The 15,922-nt window shown below is 43.0% G+C and overlaps 2 protein-coding genes and 1 long non-coding RNA gene across 4 annotated transcripts; 2 read left to right on the top strand and 1 right to left on the bottom strand.

Annotated features, from left to right (window-relative positions):
- Window positions 1–2,491: 2,491 nt before the first annotated feature.
- Window positions 2,492–4,228, top strand: LOC136351769 (uncharacterized). Its single transcript, XR_010734907.1, has 2 exons — window positions 2,492–2,752; window positions 3,503–4,228. It is a non-coding gene; the product is annotated as an uncharacterized lncRNA (long non-coding RNA).
- Window positions 4,229–6,854: 2,626 nt separating this feature from the next.
- On the bottom strand, window positions 6,855–8,426 carry LOC9271620 (uncharacterized). Of its 2 annotated transcripts, none has more exons than NM_001422954.1 (3): window positions 8,125–8,426; window positions 7,319–7,431; window positions 6,855–7,202 (listed from the first exon to the last, which is right to left on the bottom strand). In NM_001422954.1, exons 1-3 carry the CDS (start codon window positions 8,204–8,206, stop codon window positions 7,122–7,124), a joined length of 276 nt encoding a protein of 91 aa, NP_001409883.1. In that variant the 5' UTR covers window positions 8,207–8,426; the 3' UTR covers window positions 6,855–7,121. The 2 variants fall into 2 exon arrangements, with proteins under 2 accessions (NP_001409883.1, NP_001409884.1); NM_001422955.1 differs by having other exon boundaries at window positions 7,319–7,425.
- Window positions 8,427–8,555: 129 nt separating this feature from the next.
- LOC4347905 (cleavage and polyadenylation specificity factor subunit 2-like) lies at window positions 8,556–15,749 on the top strand. Its single transcript, NM_001422956.1, has 18 exons — window positions 8,556–8,779; window positions 9,745–9,913; window positions 9,997–10,093; window positions 10,163–10,289; window positions 10,371–10,486; window positions 10,866–10,960; window positions 11,045–11,196; window positions 11,564–11,621; window positions 11,684–11,791; window positions 12,164–12,416; window positions 12,509–12,690; window positions 12,873–12,968; window positions 13,064–13,162; window positions 13,447–13,578; window positions 13,789–13,833; window positions 14,550–14,714; window positions 15,124–15,198; window positions 15,408–15,749. Exons 1-18 carry the CDS (start codon window positions 8,631–8,633, stop codon window positions 15,504–15,506), a joined length of 2,217 nt encoding a protein of 738 aa, NP_001409885.1. The 5' UTR covers window positions 8,556–8,630; the 3' UTR covers window positions 15,507–15,749.
- The last annotated feature ends 173 nt before the right edge of the window (window positions 15,750–15,922 follow it).

Here is a 15,922-nt window from a genome sequence, read left to right as displayed (position 1 = left end):
CTTGCTTTTGGTCTTGGGCTAGCTGTACCTGTACTCCCTTTTAAAAGATCCTGCATACAACCATGACCATGAAGGAAACTCTCACTCTTACCAAGTCTTGCTTCTACTGTTTGCCTTCCATCATTGGTTAAAGGTTAGTAATATGAAAATGGAAGACTTATTGTGCTTAATCCTATGTTGGGTGAGGTCAACCTTATTAGCTGCGTAATGGAGTATTATTGTAGTATACTATATACAGGTCTGTGAATGTATATGATTCTCGGATGTATAATTTATTTGTGCTTGTTCGGTGTCATCATTCTCTCTTACTCCATATATGTATATATAAGTAGAAGTAACACAAGTAGTAGCAGGGTACATTGACATTGAAACGGAACACTTCCTTTTGTTGTTGTATCACGTTAATCCAACATGAATTACTTAATCTTTTCTAGTCGTTGGATCTGCATTACTAGTTCAACTGACAAATTAAGGCGGCACATACAAGGTTGCTTGCTAGGGACCCTGCTGGTATATCCAAGATGTATCAGGTATATTCCGCCAAGTCGTCAGTCATCAGACGAAGAAATGAGAGAAAAATTCTTTTGTTTGAATAAATTAATTGGATGGTTGGTTTAAGCTATGCGATTGGTCAGTCAGTCATACGCATTTCCTATATAGAATATAGCTCAAGTATACTCACTCTGTCCTATTTTAAATGTAACTATGATTTTCCGTGCACAACTTTAACCATTCGTCTCATTTATTTTTTTTAAAAAAAACATGTACTATTCATATTTTATCATCTCATAACAATAAAAATACTAATTATAAACAACTTTAAATAAGATGGATAATTAAAGTTGGGCACAGAAAATTATGATTGTATTTAAAAAATGGGACGGGGGAGTACTAGGTGCATGTGTCCTTGTTATTGTTAACAAGTTGTAATTAATGTAACACGTAAGTAGTGCAACGAATTCAATTACTAATACGGCCCTGTTTAGTTCACATCAAACTTCCCTCAAACTCCTAACTTTTCATCACATTACATCACATCTAAAACTTTCCTACTCACATAAATTCTCAACTTATTTTCCAAACTACCAACTTTTCCTAAGCTTCTTCCTAATTTCAAAAATTAAACACAGCCTACATTTCAGAGGCAGTCTAGCTGGCTATCGAGAAGTGCAGGCCTTGGGCGGCGGTGTCGCCTCTTCCTGCGCGGATATATGGAGATGGCGTCTCACATATTCCAACAGTTCTGTCAGCACCCACAAAATCAATTGGTTGTTGAATCACCCCATTCCTCAAGTCAATGGGTAGGATCCATGCCTTGTGAGCAAGGTGGTCGATGTGCAAGCTGAGCACGGGATGACCCACATGGAGCTTCTCCAAGATAGGAAAGTAGTTGGGCAGCTTAGGCATCAAATTTGAGACGTCCGAAGCATGGAGCTGGCAGTCGTTGCGCCAGCAACCAGATTATGTGTTCCAACTCTATTTAGCGAGTTATGAAATTAGTTTTTTCATTCATATCCGAAAATTCCTTTCGATATTTGGTCAAACGTTCGATATGACACCCAAAAAATTTTATTTCACCAACTAAACATGTTCTAAGTGGTGGAGGCAGCTGGATGTAGCTTGGGGCAGGTTCCTCTTGAAGGAGATTGACAAGCACGATGCCCAGCCAAAGGTCAACGAAACCCATCAGTCCAGGAGCTTGGGCGGCGATACTCTCTCTCCCCAATCTCACTTCCAGGGAAGCCAAACCAAAAAAAAGAAAAGAAAAGAAAGCGCCCCTCTTCTACTCCTCGGTTATGGGCTTATGGGCTAGGTGCCTAGGTACTTGGGATGGGCCTTTGCGACAAGTGTGATCCAGTGGAAAAAGTACACCAAAGATCCCTCAACTTATCGTAAGATACAAAATCGTCCTCGAACCGCAAAACCAGATATACGGGGTCCCTCAATTATACAAAACCGGTCACCCAATGTCTTTGGTGGTTTTGACCCTGGTTTTGGTCCGGTCACTAAGCCAATGATGCAGGAAATGCACGCTAGGAGAAGTTTGGCATGCTTAGTTAGTGGGAGCACTTGAGGAAGACTAAAGCTTGAAAGGGGCTTCACTTCTGGGACTTCTTGGCTAAGAGGATGCTTGCTATAAGAAGTATAAGTAGGCGGGTAACGTTTCATTTCTTCCATAGAATCTCAATATGGCGAGAATGAAGCAGGGCAATTAAAGCTTGAATTCAATTCAATAGTCAAGGTAGAGTAGAAAGGGGGGGCGTGCTACTTAACGCAACTGCACTTGGCTAAGAAAATAGGATAGAGCAGAGAGAGCCTAATCTCCCGCTTGGTCATTGAGCAGTGAGCCGAGGTGCGATGAGCGGTTGAGTCACGCACTACAAGATGGCTGAAGGTTGGCGGCTTAGTCCTCGTGGGACCCACATAGTCCCCACATGTCAGGTGTCCACGTCACCCTCTCTTTTTCCCCTCCTCTCTCTCACTTCTCTGCAAGCTAACCGGGGCGAGACGGGAGGGCAGCGCCGTGACGGCCGCCGGCGGAGGCAGCGTGCGAGCGCGACGGCTTCTCCGCTTTCTCCGCCTCCTCGTCCCGCTCGGCCGACGTGGGCGCGCTCGCCGGCGAACGCGTCGGCCCTGTCAGCGGCGCCGGCGACGCGTACGCGCGGTGGGACGCGGCGGTGGGGTGCCGGGCGCTCGCGGAGAACTACCGGCCGTGGTCGCCCGACCCAGCGGCGCTGCAGCACGACAGCACGTACGTGGTTGGTTGGTTGGCTTCTTTTCGGTTTGTTCGTTCCTTGTGGTTGAGAGTGAGTGAGGTGGAGGAGAGAGAGGAGGAAGAGGAGGGGATTCATTCACGTGGTTTCCGGAGAGAGCAGGAGCCAACGTGCGGCTTGACTCTGGAGATCTCTCTCTCTCTCTCTCAAGCCCAAATCAGAAGTGAGTGAGTGAGTGATTGATTGATTCCTCCTCCGTGTTCCTGTCCGGCATTTATGATTTTCTCTCCTACGTTCTTGTCGCCGTGATGTGCGTGTGCCACCGATGAAGGCGTCGAGGTCGTGAGAGGGAGAGGAATCGACGGAGAGAGAGAGGCGGCGGCAGGAAAAGGTGGAGAAGTCAAGAAACAAGAACCCAATCACCATTGAGATTGGGTTCGTTTTCCACCCTCCTCTGCGCCGATGCGTGTTTCTTGGTGTTCTTCTCTGTATTGTTCGTTTCTTTTTTGTGTGGATGGAATCATGGAAATGGAATAAAGATTTGCATCTTTACCATCTGCATGCGTGGGGCTCCAGGTTGCAGGGTATCAGGATATATAGCATCTGGCTAGCGTCGATTTTCTTTTTCTTTTGTGTGTCTCGAAATGATAGGAATCGTAGTACTGATCATTTCTCCCTTCGTCGGCAAGAATAATTCCTCTCTTTATCTTGGCGCAAGAATCTAATTTGCAGTAGAAGAACATGCATGGTTTGAGTAGTAATATCCTGTATTATGAATCTGGCTGCAGAACGCCTCATCACTGCAGCAATGCCATCATCAGCCATGGCCGTCGACACCACTGCTCCTGAGCATTGGCTCGACTGGAGGTTCATGCTCTGCGCGGTCTGGCCGTCTGAGTCTACTCCTGCATGGTCCTGGCATGCTTCTTGATCTGGAAGTACGAGGGGCCGAGCTCGCAGGACGGCAATGGCGATGGCGGCGGGGACAGTGAGGATGCACGGCCGCCCCGGGCCGCATCCGGGGTCGATCGCCCGGCACCCCACCGCCGCGTCCCACCGCGCGTACGCGTCGCCGGCGCCGCTGATAGGGCCGACGTGTTCGCCGGCGAGCGCGCCCACGTCGGCCGAGCGGGACGAGGAGGCGGAGAAAGCCGCCTCCACCGGCCGCCGTCGCGGCGCCGCCCTCCCGCATCGTCCCGGCCAGCTTGCAGAGTAGAGAGAGAGATGAGGAAGGGAGAGAAGAGGGAAAAGAGAGAGGGTGACGTGGACACCTGACATTGTGGGGCCACGTGGGTCCTATGCTGACTTAACCCCACGTAGACTAAAACCGAGGTCAAAACCACCAAAGAATCTCGGGTGACCGATTTTGTATAGCTAAGGACTAGCATATTTGGTTTTTGGTTTTGGGGTTGGAGGACGATTTTATACCCAACGACTGGTTGAGGGACCATCGGTGTACTTTTTCCGTGATCCAGTCAATTGAAAAAAGGTCCACCTGACGTCCTTCAACTCTAGCTTAAGTTTATAACTAGTAAACGTGCACGTTCGCACATCATGTCACACTAATTAATTATTATGTACAATCACCCCAAGATAATAATCTTGCAAACAACCAAAGTTCAAGAATTATATATATTCTAGTGTAAATTGGTAACTCGTTTTTAGACACTTTCTATTAAAAAATAAATACAAAGCAGAGAACGGTATGAAATGTATACAATGGTGCCATAGCTTTGATATACACGCACTAATTAAACTCAGCTCTACCTAGCTACATCTAATCGGAAAAAAAAGCCTCCCTTATCTACATAATAGCTTCCCTTCATCCACAATAAGTTCAAATGCGCTACAAAACAATCTGCAATAAAAATATCATTTAAATGATCTCCAATAAATAACTCCTGTCGTATCACCAGTAATGAAAACCACAAGCCCTTTAGTGTTGTACTGTTGTTGTATACTCCATCCGTTTCGAAATGTTTGATGCCGTTGACTTTTTAGCACATGTTTGTCCGTTTGTCTTATTTAAAAAATTTAAGTAATTATTAATTCTTTTCCTATCATTTGATTCATTACTAAATATATTTTTATGTAGGCATATAATTTTACATATTTCACAAAAGTTTTTGAATAAGACGAACGGTCAAACATGTGCTAAAAAGTCAACGGTGTCAAACATTTCGAAACGGAATGAGTACTTACAAATGTTTACTTATCGATACTGATATTCAGACATAAGCTCGCTGAATACTCCAGCTACGCGGTCGGTCAGTAAGTCATGTGCATGTGTCCTTGTTATGGTTAACAAGCTGTAATTAATGTAACATGCGTACGTAGTGCAATGAATTCAATTATAAAGTACATTTCACTTAGGCAGTCTAGCTAGTTATCTAGAACGGCAGGCACTATTGCATTATTACTGTTCCCCGTCCTCCGGCGGTGTCGCCTCTTCCTGCGCGGATATCTGGAGATGGTCGTTTGGACATACGTCTCACTTATTCCAAACGTTCTGTCAGCACCAGCAAAATCTGATGGTTGTTGAATGACCCAGTTCCTCAGGTCAATAGGTAGGATCCATGCCTACCTATTGATCTTGGCCATGAGGTGAACAAGATGGGCGTCGTGCAAGCTGAGCACGGGATGACCCACATGGAGCTTTTGCAAGCTTGGTTGAGGACGACGGGCAGTGTCGTAGTTTGGCAGGGTAGGCATCATATGATGTGAGATTTGAGAGGAACGTAGGCGGCAGTCCATGCGCCAGCAACCAACTCCATTTAGCGGCCGTCCAGCCATCAGCAATGTGTCTCTCTGCGGGTGTGGAAGGCCTTTGAACTCAAACTCAACATAGTTGATGCAACCCTCTAAGTCGATGGCAATGTCACGAACATCGCTTGCGTTGCCCTCGTCAATGCCTATGCCTGATTCGTGGAGGCAATGGGATGTAGCTTGGCGCAGGTTGGTCATGAAGCACATTGACAAGCACGACGCCACGCCAAAGGTCAGCGAAACCCATGAGGCCAGGAGCTTGGCGGGAGAGGTTGATGACCTTGTCGGTGTGATGGAAGAAGAAAGTTAGGGGAGGCGAGCTTTGGTTGGTGGTGGAGTGGTAGAGGTGGAGGCGGTATTCTCCCCCTGGCTTCCTGATGGGAGTGAGCGCGGCGACGATATGATGTAGTGCTGCTGTTTGGCGTACGTGCGGAATTAGCGGGTGGTGGCCACGGAGGATGCCGACGTGGTTGTCAAGAAAGAGGCTGTCGAGGTCGCCGCTGGGATGGGGGATGCGCGTGAGCGATGGCGAGCTACCATCGGAGAGGAATAAATTGTGACGGTTACCATGGCCGAGGGTGAGGCGGAAGAGGAGGAGGTCGTCGTGAGCGGCGATGATCTTGGGCTCACGGGCAAAGTCATCCGAGGGATTTCATGGCCCTCCCTTGTTTTGGAGGTGGCGTTGCAGATATCGGCAAAGTAGGCGGTCTTGTCGAGGAGTGCCCAGGGTGGCGGCCGCCCCCGCCGGCTTTTCTTGTGAACGTCTCGGCCGTGCGCAGGAGGTCGCAGGGAGGAGTCCTTGATGGGCTTGCCAACCTCCATCTCTGATCTCTCTCTAAGACGACTTAATTAGCTTGATTGATCTTTCAAGGAAGAGGAAGAAGAGCACCACAGAAGCTGGACATACTTATATGCTGGGGGGCCGGCCTGGGCACTGGGCAGCAGTGAGTAGCAATCGGAGTCGGAGATAGTGTGTTTCCTCTCTCTCTCTCTCCAATCTCTCTTCGGCCGGTGCACAGGACAACAAAAACCGCCATCTTTGCTCTTCGCTGTGTTCTCAAGGGTGAGAAGAAACCATCCGTGTTTTTGGGAGAAATTTTCAACTCTAGGAATGACTTATTTTGTAATATTCTCTTCTCTTTCTCTTTGCATCACAAATCCACAGGTTAACAATATTAGTAACAGTTCAAGAATATGAATAAATAACCTTCTTATAGTTCAATTGAAAAATATTAGTATCAAACAAACAATAATCTCCTAGTTAGTAAAACATCCGAGGGCAACTACTTCTCACAGCTGATAATATCATTATACCATACCAATTCGTTATGTATGGATGATGGATAAGATCCTATGAACAGAGAGCCAATTTGAAACTTCCAATGGATTTATGGAACAATCCGGTTCGAATAGAAATAATGTGCTCCACAAGCACGTAAGGAGGATAGATGCCCAATTTATAGCGGCCAAGTTGATACCTCCAGCAAGCAGCTAGCTACAATGTTTTTCACACACACTCCAAAAACAATTGAGAGTCCAGAATAAGCTGATTATCTACCAAAAAAAATCTCAAACTACACAGGGCTTCTTTCTGTTAACTTCCAACATCTAAAGCTCCTGTCAAATTCATGCCTTCTAAAGCTACCTTTTCCTGCGCTTGGAAGACTTCACTGTCAACGTCCTTGGCGCTTCATCAGACATCTTAAATTCAACATACTGCTCCTGCACAACCGACCAAGGAAGAGCAGGATTCGTGTTACATATGTTCCGTTTGAAAATAATGCGAGGAATGTAAATCACGGGATTATCTGCCATTTTGGAGAAGGACAGATACAGACCTCCTCCCACTTTTTCTGGAGCTGCAAAAGCTCTTTACAGCATGCCACACACTCAGCATGGTAAGCAGCAGCCAGTTCTTTAATCAAGGCCTTCCTTTTGATTATTCCTATCACTTCAAAACACCATGGCATTATATACAAGCACAAGAATGCTGGCAACTATTTTACAAATGAAAAATGTTTTTTAGATTTTGCAAGCAATGCATCAACAGAACTCAATATATCTCTAATACTATAATGAGGCCAGTGTACCATGTGAAAATCATGGAGAGATAAAGCTTTGACATTTCATAACTCACTCATGACAATATACTAGCAAGGTAGCTAGTACATGCATAACAATTGTACTTCTATTCAGTATCTGGTAGGATAGGATACCTGCTCCAATCATTTATATAGAGTCAAATTTTTTGCAACATACTAGACTTACTCCATCCCGAATAAACTGAGATGTTGGTTCAAGAATTACCATCCTATGCACATCTCTCAGAAAGCTTTATAAGTGAACTGAATTATGGACCAAGGGCTACGAAAATTGAGGCCATGGCCATGGCATTTGATAGGATCTTTGTGCATTCCTAGTTGTGCAGCAGATGTTTATTTCGTGTGACTGTGAGATTTCCAATTTGATTCGTGGCGAATTGTTAGTTAGCAATACTAGTTTACAAAACCTGAACCCTCTAAAGCAAATCAGTATGAGTCGTGATTTGTTATACTCTAGTACCGAATAGGAGTAACCAAATCTAGAGCACGAACACAAAAGGTAACAAAAATTAAAGGTGCGTGAGAAAGAGAGAGACCCTTACTTCGGCTGGGATCGAAGTGTTGCTCGTCGGGCTTCTTCTCCCCGTTGGCCGTCGGCTCCCCGCTGCCGCTCGCGCCGTCCATGGGATGGGAGGCGGAAGATCGCCGCGGTTAGGCCTTTGCTTAGATCCAACCAAACAAGCCAACACCCAGGAAAGGGGAAGGCGACAGAGCCGAGCCGGTTCTCTGGATGTGTATTTGTTGGGATTTCTCGCTTCTAGGTCGCCGGCGAAAAGGGGCTCGCTGGCCGGAGACGAAGACGGAGACGCAGATGGAGACGAGAGTGACAATGGCGGCGGCGGACGCAACGCTCCGTCGGCCTCGAGTAGGAAAGTGAAGGAAACCAACACAAAAGAGGAAGTATATGGGCCTCAGCCCGGCCCATGTACAGTTTTTCTGCATAAGCCTCTCGAGCGGCCCAACTACTACACTTGGACTCTTTCTCTCTCATTCCACTTCTTGCTCGCCGCCGCCGCCGCCGCCGCCGCCGGCGAAGGGGATCGATCGGATGGGGACGTCGGTGCAGGTGACTCCGTTGAGTGGCGCGTACGGTGAGGGACCCCTCTGCTACCTGCTCGCCGTCGATGGCTTCCGCTTCCTCCTCGACTGCGGCTGGACCGACCTCTGCGACCCCTCCCACCTCCAACCCCTCGCCAAGTACGCTTCCACCATTTTCGCCCTAACTCTCCTCTTGGCTAGTCGGGGTCAGCTGCTTTGGTGCTAGTCTTTCTCCTTTGCCGCATGCTGCGATGAGTTCGGATGGGATGGGGATGGGGTTGCCATGCGCGCCACCTGCTCGTTCAATTGCCTACACTTGGAGACAGTGAAGGGTTCTCCGGCTCTGCTGTGATTTTGTCATCTTAGGGTTATCTGTGTTGCTATGTAACGAATGAGATCGTCGGTTTAGGAGATTGATTTGCCTCAACTGAATTGCTGAGTCCGACAGGTGTTCGGGTGTGCTTGTGCATAGTCAGGCTTGGTGCATGTTATGCACTTGTGTTGGTGGGTCCGTGTGCACGAACGCATATGCACTTCTACATTGTGCCCATGATCCTGCATACATACCATATGGACTACTTACTGATGTGTTGTTTATGTATGACCTTAATTGTTAATTAGTATGTGCCAAAGATGTAGCTCGAGTTTCTAAACCGTGCTTAATATTGCTTCTCAAGCTTGTCTTACTGGGCGTTGCCCCTCAACATTTCATGTGGTTTTTACATGGAACCTTCAGTAATTGCTTTCATTTGCTTAAATGGTGAATATCTATCTTAAGGCAATTATAGAGTGGCATGATCAAGGCAATTTTTTGCCTCCCTGTAATAGATAGCCTGCTTTCAGGTTGAACTCTGACTCATATTTATATTTATTTTTCTATGCTGAATAAACTTATTCTTGTTCGTCTTCCTTGATTGTTGAGTAATCATGGCATAGATTTAGTAGCAATTATCTCACCAGCTTGGTACTAGTAGCCTCAAAATCATGCAAAAGTTCCATTTTAAGCTCCCATGATCTTTGTTGTTCAATTATTCAAATTACACATCTGTAAAGATTGAAGGGAACACTTGAACATGTTTCAGTATTTTTATGGATTATGAATTTGATCAGTATTTTTTTTTCAGGGTTGCACCAACAATAGATGCAGTTCTTTTGTCTCATGCCGATACCATGCATCTAGGAGCTTTGCCATATGCTATGAAACATCTCGGACTATCTGCACCAGTATATGCCACAGAACCTGTATTTAGACTTGGCATTTTAACCTTGTATGATTACTTTATATCACGACGGGTAAGCTTTCTAGTGTCCATTTTAACCTCTTGTTTGTTTCATTGCATATAGTGGATCTAACCATTCTTTATTTTCCTTTGCAGCAAGTTTCAGATTTTGACTTGTTTACTTTGGACGATATTGATGCTGCATTCCAAAATGTTGTTAGATTGAAGTACTCACAGAACCACCTTTTGAATGGTCAGTAAGCATGCTGTTGATGTATATCCTTTGCTAAATTACATCCCCTTACATACTATTGATTGGCAGATAAAGGTGAAGGAATAGTTATTGCTCCACATGTTGCTGGGCATGATTTGGGTGGCACGGTATGGAAGATAACAAAAGATGGGGAGGATGTTGTTTATGCTGTTGACTTCAACCATCGTAAAGAGAGGTTAAATCCTTCCTTTGTCATTTACTTGTCATTTTAGTTTTCTCTTTATTAGCAAATAATAACAGCAATGTGCTTTTCCAGGCATTTGAATGGTACTGCTCTTGGATCATTTGTACGGCCAGCTGTTCTGATAACTGATGCATACAATGCCTTGAACAACCATGTCTACAAAAGGCAGCAGGATCAAGATTTCATTGGTACAACACTGGACATGTTATTATCATAGCTCTCTATCTCTATCTCTTTTTCAAATGCTTTCAGCTCTAGCATTACTACTATACCCACACAGCCATGGTTGCAGGTAACAGCTCATGATAATTTTGTTGGAAGCTGTTTTTTACTTATGTTTTCTCCATCAAAGTAGCACTGATGAATATATCTTCTATTTTCCAAATTTGCAACTTGGACACAACTTTTTTTATTTCTCAATTATTTTTTAGTGCTACACATTGTTGAGTTCAATAATAAACTATTAATATTTTAGACTCCAAATATATGTTATCGTGTATATGGTTTGTTTTAGTTACTGTATGGGAATCCTCTTGTGATGTCTAATTGACATCCTGTTTCATGCAGATGCATTAGTGAAAGTTCTAACTGGTGGTGGTAGTGTGTTACTGCCGATTGATACAGCTGGTAGAGTTCTTGAAATTCTTTTGATATTGGAGCAGGTGAAATCTTGAAGGTCTTGTTCTCGTACTGTTTTATTTTGTTATGTCAATAATATGTTCACCTTTTGTCTTGATTTATTGCAGTACTGGGCTCAACGGCATTTGATCTACCCTATCTACTTTCTGACAAATGTTTCTACGAGTACTGTTGATTATGTCAAGAGTTTTCTTGAATGGATGAATGATTCAATCTCAAAGTCTTTTGAACACACTAGAGACAATGCCTTCCTATTAAAGTACGAATGATTCTTGTTACTTTCCTTTTTTTCAGTTCATCGTTTTGTTTTATTCTGTGCATATTGACAATTGCTATGCATTGCAAGCCTGAAGATTCATGATGAGCTTATTATTTTACATTTCAACAGCCCAATAGACATGTTTCCTCTATTACTTTCTCCTTATGGAGTCATATTTATATTTTATCTCATTGGGCTGTCCTGTTATTACAATACTGTATTATCAGAGCCAATTCAACTGCCTCTTTTCCTGAATCAGCGCTATACTATTATTTGTTTATAAACTTCATATATAACTTTCTTAAGAACGATATTTGTATGATTGTTTTGTTTAGTTTCTACAACTTTTGTTTTTTCTGTGTTGCAGATGTGTTACACAGATAATAAACAAAGATGAGCTTGAAAAGCTGGGAGATGCACCAAAGGTTAGAGTAACATTTATTTCCTCCATACTGTCGGAAACGTGAATTTAACAAACATTTAGCAGGTGGTTCTAGCATCCATGGCAAGCTTGGAGGTTGGCTTTTCTCATGACATATTTGTTGATATGGCAAATGAAGCAAAGAATCTAGTACTTTTTACTGAGAAGGGACAGGTAAATCCATGTACTCAATATATCTGGATGGTTTATTTCTTTCTCAGCACATACATTCAATAACTAGCTACATACAAACCATTATAGCTTCAAACCTGTAAGTGACAAGTAGTCCAACACCTTGAAGGGGCCTTAGCAAATTGATTGCTACAACCTACATGAAACTTTTAAAATTTGTGTAAACAACATGAATCTTGATGATGAATCCAAACTTACGTCACGTTAACCATATCCTCTCTGCCTTCATGTTCCATAGATTTCTGTATTTGCAAAAACTGATCAAACATTTGTGTTGTTCTCACTCAGCAAAAGAATTCTAGCATCATATATCTATGTTCTACAGCTATCTAATTACAAAGTATCCCATTCCAGTTTGGGACACTAGCTCGCATGCTCCAAGTAGATCCACCTCCAAAAGCTGTAAAGGTCACTATGAGCAAGCGAATTCCTTTAGTTGGTGATGAGCTGAAAGCTTACGAAGAAGAACAAGAACGGATAAAAAAGGAGGAAGCGCTAAAGGCCAGTCTAAACAAAGAGGAGGAAAAGAAGGCGTCTCTTGGATCAAACGCAAAGGCTTCTGATCCCATGGTTATTGATGCCAGCACATCTCGCAAACCATCCAACGGTATAGCTAGGCTGCGTTTGTAAGACCTTTACGATCTGATGCAATATATTATATGTGGTTAACAACCCTTCTTGGCTCTGTGGTTCCATCAGCTGGTTCAAAGTTTGGCGGGAATGTGGATATTCTCATTGATGGATTTGTCCCTCCATCATCAAGTGTTGCTCCAATGTTTCCTTTCTTTGAAAATACTTCTGAATGGGATGACTTCGGTGAGGTTATCAACCCTGAAGACTATCTGATGAAGCAAGAAGAAATGGATAATACTTTGATGCCCGTAAGTTTGCTTATGTACTTTTTTTCTTTTTTTTACAATCGGAACCCTGTGGCCAGATGGTTTAATTTTGCCTGGAGCATATCAGCCAACTATGTTTAGGGTTTTCTTTCTTGGAACCTGAAAAAACTTGAAATGCCAACAAAATAAACTTGAATGTCAATGTTTTCATGAATTGTTTTCAGGGTGCTGGGGATGGTATGGATAGTATGCTTGATGAGGGCTCAGCACGCCTACTCCTTGATTCTACACCCTCAAAAGTTATTTCCAACGAGATGACTGTAAGTTTTTTTTCCCATTTACTTCATTTTGTCTGTCTGTTTATTTATTTCTAGAAAAATCTTTACTTCTATTTAATTATGATCAACATTTTTAGGTGCAAGTCAAGTGTTCATTAGCATATATGGACTTTGAAGGTCGGTCTGATGGGCGCTCTGTAAAATCTGTTATTGCTCATGTGGCCCCATTAAAACTTGTAAGTGCTGGAAATACCCTTCTTTTAGCATCCATGATTTAGGATTTAGAATTTATACTTTTTGACACATGATTATCTCCTTCTTGGAACATATATTTTTCTCACGTATATAGCTTGTCCCTTTTCAACAAGAAATTAGTTTGAAATTCCCTAAACCTATTTACTGATTATTATTGATGCCCTTGAGCTATGGAAACCATTTACAAATACAATTATTTACATTTCCGTTTATTTCTTGAGGGTAAACATGCCATCACATACTGAAGCTCCTGTTACATTTTCAGGTTTTGGTTCATGGATCAGCAGAAGCTACTGAGCATTTAAAAATGCATTGTTCGAAGAACTCAGACTTGCATGTTTATGCTCCTCAGATAGAAGAAACTATTGATGTGACATCAGATTTATGTGCTTACAAGGTCTGTATAACGTTTATGTTAACAGCCAAACTCTTATTATGTGTGACGGGCAGGCGTTGCCTGATGCTGGTGTCCAATTCTTATCCGATGACTTAAACAACATGAGGCAAAACTGAATAGTTGCCATTTACCAATCATTTTTACTGCACTATCACTGTATCATATATTTCCATACATACACAAACTTATTCACTATCTTTGTAATTTCAGGTACAACTTTCGGAGAAGTTAATGAGTAATGTTATTTCTAAGAAGGTAAGAGCATTGGTTTCCTCCTTCACTATTAATGTATTTTATCCTTCAACTGGTGCTAATAAATCTCCTTGATGTGGACGCTATCAGATGATATAAACTTGAACCAAATTAAGCTATCAAACTGATTTTTTTGCTTATAAAGTGAGCCAGATTCCCAGGACCATTCATGTTTCAGTAGTAATAAGATTATAACCAGAAAAGGCAGAACTTCTTCTATTGTTGCAAAAATGTTACTTCATATGCAATATGTATATGAATGACCGAGGTCCTTCCAATGCAGTTTTGAGAAATGATTGATTCCATACTGGTTACTGGATGGTCCATTCTGTTGCCCTAGTCAGTCGAATGTTTTTCAGCATAAGAAGCCTTTCATGACAAAATTGTCTGTGAACCAGATACCACAAGCCTGTGATTATTTCTTTTTTTTTTTGCCCATACAAGAATATGAATGACCGAGGTCCTTCCAATACAGTTTTGAGAAATGATTGATTCCATACTGCTTACTGGATGGTCCATTCTGTTGCCCTACTCAGTTGAATGTTTTTCAGCATAAGTAGCCTTTCATGACAAAATTATCTGTGAACCTGATACCACAAGCCTGTGATTATTTTTTTTTTTGCCCATACAAGTATACAACCTTTGGGGGCTAACCTGAAACTGCACTTTGTTGTTATGGATTAGCAGTAAGAAAGCACTAACACTGGCACTCTGTGCAGTTGGGTGAGCATGAAATTGCATGGGTAGATGCAGAGGTTGGAAAAACAGATGACAAGCTTACTTTGTTGCCCCCGTCGTCAACTCCAGCAGCCCACAAGTCAGTTCTTGTGGGTGATTTGAAATTGGCTGATTTTAAGCAATTCCTGGCAAATAAAGGTTTGCAGGTAAGTTTTCATTTTCAAATATGTTAGTACTGTATAATATTAAGTTCTTGGATATACTGGCCCTTCACGTTTCAGTGTTGAGAGAGAGAGAGAGAGAGAGAGAGAGAGAGAGGGAGGGAGGGAGGGAGGGAGGGAGAGAGAGAGAGAGAGAGAGAGAGAGAGAGCATGTCCTGACAGTTACAACTGTTACTCCTGCTCCCATACAGAACCAGTTGTTAGATGGCTCCTCTTAGGAGTACACTTAATATTGTTTGCATAACTTACTAGTAGCTGGAATACCAAAATCGATTAACAAAACTGTAATAGGCTAACTTGGAAGCAGATGTTAACCAGGCTGTAAGCATGAGTAATTATAGCTGTTGATACATTCTGAAACCATTGAAATTCAGGGCTAAGAGATTTCTTGCAGGTTGAATTTGCTGGTGGTGCTTTACGGTGTGGTGAATACATCACACTGCGCAAGATTGGTGATGCTGGCCAAAAGGTAAGTAGTGGTGAAGTAGCATCCAGTATATCGCTGTGAACATGCTATTGCCAGGCTTTGATCCGCTGCGGCTGTTCAAGGACAGCATGCTATACTGATTTCTCATTTCCCTCTTGAAAACCGTTGAATTGCGATCAGTCGTCGCGTCGGTTTCAAGTGGTTTTGTTTGTGAATGTACTGACGTGACTAAATTATGGTGTGGGTTGCAGGGCAGCACAGGTTCCCAGCAGATTGTGATCGAAGGGCCCCTGTGTGAGGACTATTACAAGATTCGTGAGCTTCTTTACTCTCAGTTCTACTTGTTGTAAAATGTAATGGACCGGACCATGGCATCTCTTTCCTTTCGTGTTGATGTTGTTGTACACGGAGGAACCGTTAATCCATTTGGATCTGAGCGCCAGAATATGCTGTTTGTTGCTCTCCCGAGATCCCTTTTTAGTTTTAGTTAGCTTATTTTAGAGAGTAGTAGACCCAAGAGGTGTGTTGATGAGACAATTTCAATATATATGCTTTTTGTATATTATTGTACACTTGATAATGGTTCATTCCTGAATCCTGATGTTGACTTTATTACTGTCGAAAACGCTGGACTTGTGCTATTATATATAGAGAGAGTACGAGTAGGTGTAGATGGAAAAGAAAATAAAAGGATCCAAAGTAGGTACGTATACACGACTTTGAATGATCGATACGATGATATTTTAAGTGTGACAATAGAAGCTCT

This window comes from Oryza sativa, chromosome 9 (genome assembly GCF_034140825.1).
Source record: "Oryza sativa Japonica Group chromosome 9, ASM3414082v1".
Lineage (NCBI taxonomy): Eukaryota > Viridiplantae > Streptophyta > Magnoliopsida > Poales > Poaceae > Oryza > Oryza sativa.
Note: the sequence above shows the minus strand (reverse complement) of the source record. Positions and strands in the feature narration are given on the sequence as shown.

Bases quoted from the DNA above. Each gene is read 5' to 3' on its own strand.
- LOC9271620 (NM_001422954.1), bottom strand. From the start codon at position 8,206: ATGGACGGCGCGAGCGGCAGCGGGGAGCCGACGGCCAACGGGGAGAAG. The intron at 7,432-8,124 runs GTAAGGGTCTCT...GGTGTTTTGAAG, and splicing joins ACACTTCGATCCCAGCCGAA to TGATAGGAATAATCAAAAGG. The intron at 7,203-7,318 runs GTCTGTATCTGT...TCGGTTGTGCAG, and splicing joins TCCAGAAAAAGTGGGAGGAG to GAGCAGTATGTTGAATTTAA.
- LOC4347905 (NM_001422956.1), top strand. From the start codon at position 8,631: ATGGGGACGTCGGTGCAGGTGACTCCGTTGAGTGGCGCGTACGGTGAG. The intron at 11,197-11,563 runs GTACGAATGATT...TCTGTGTTGCAG, and splicing joins GACAATGCCTTCCTATTAAA to ATGTGTTACACAGATAATAA. The intron at 13,834-14,549 runs GTAAGAGCATTG...CACTCTGTGCAG, and splicing joins GTAATGTTATTTCTAAGAAG to TTGGGTGAGCATGAAATTGC.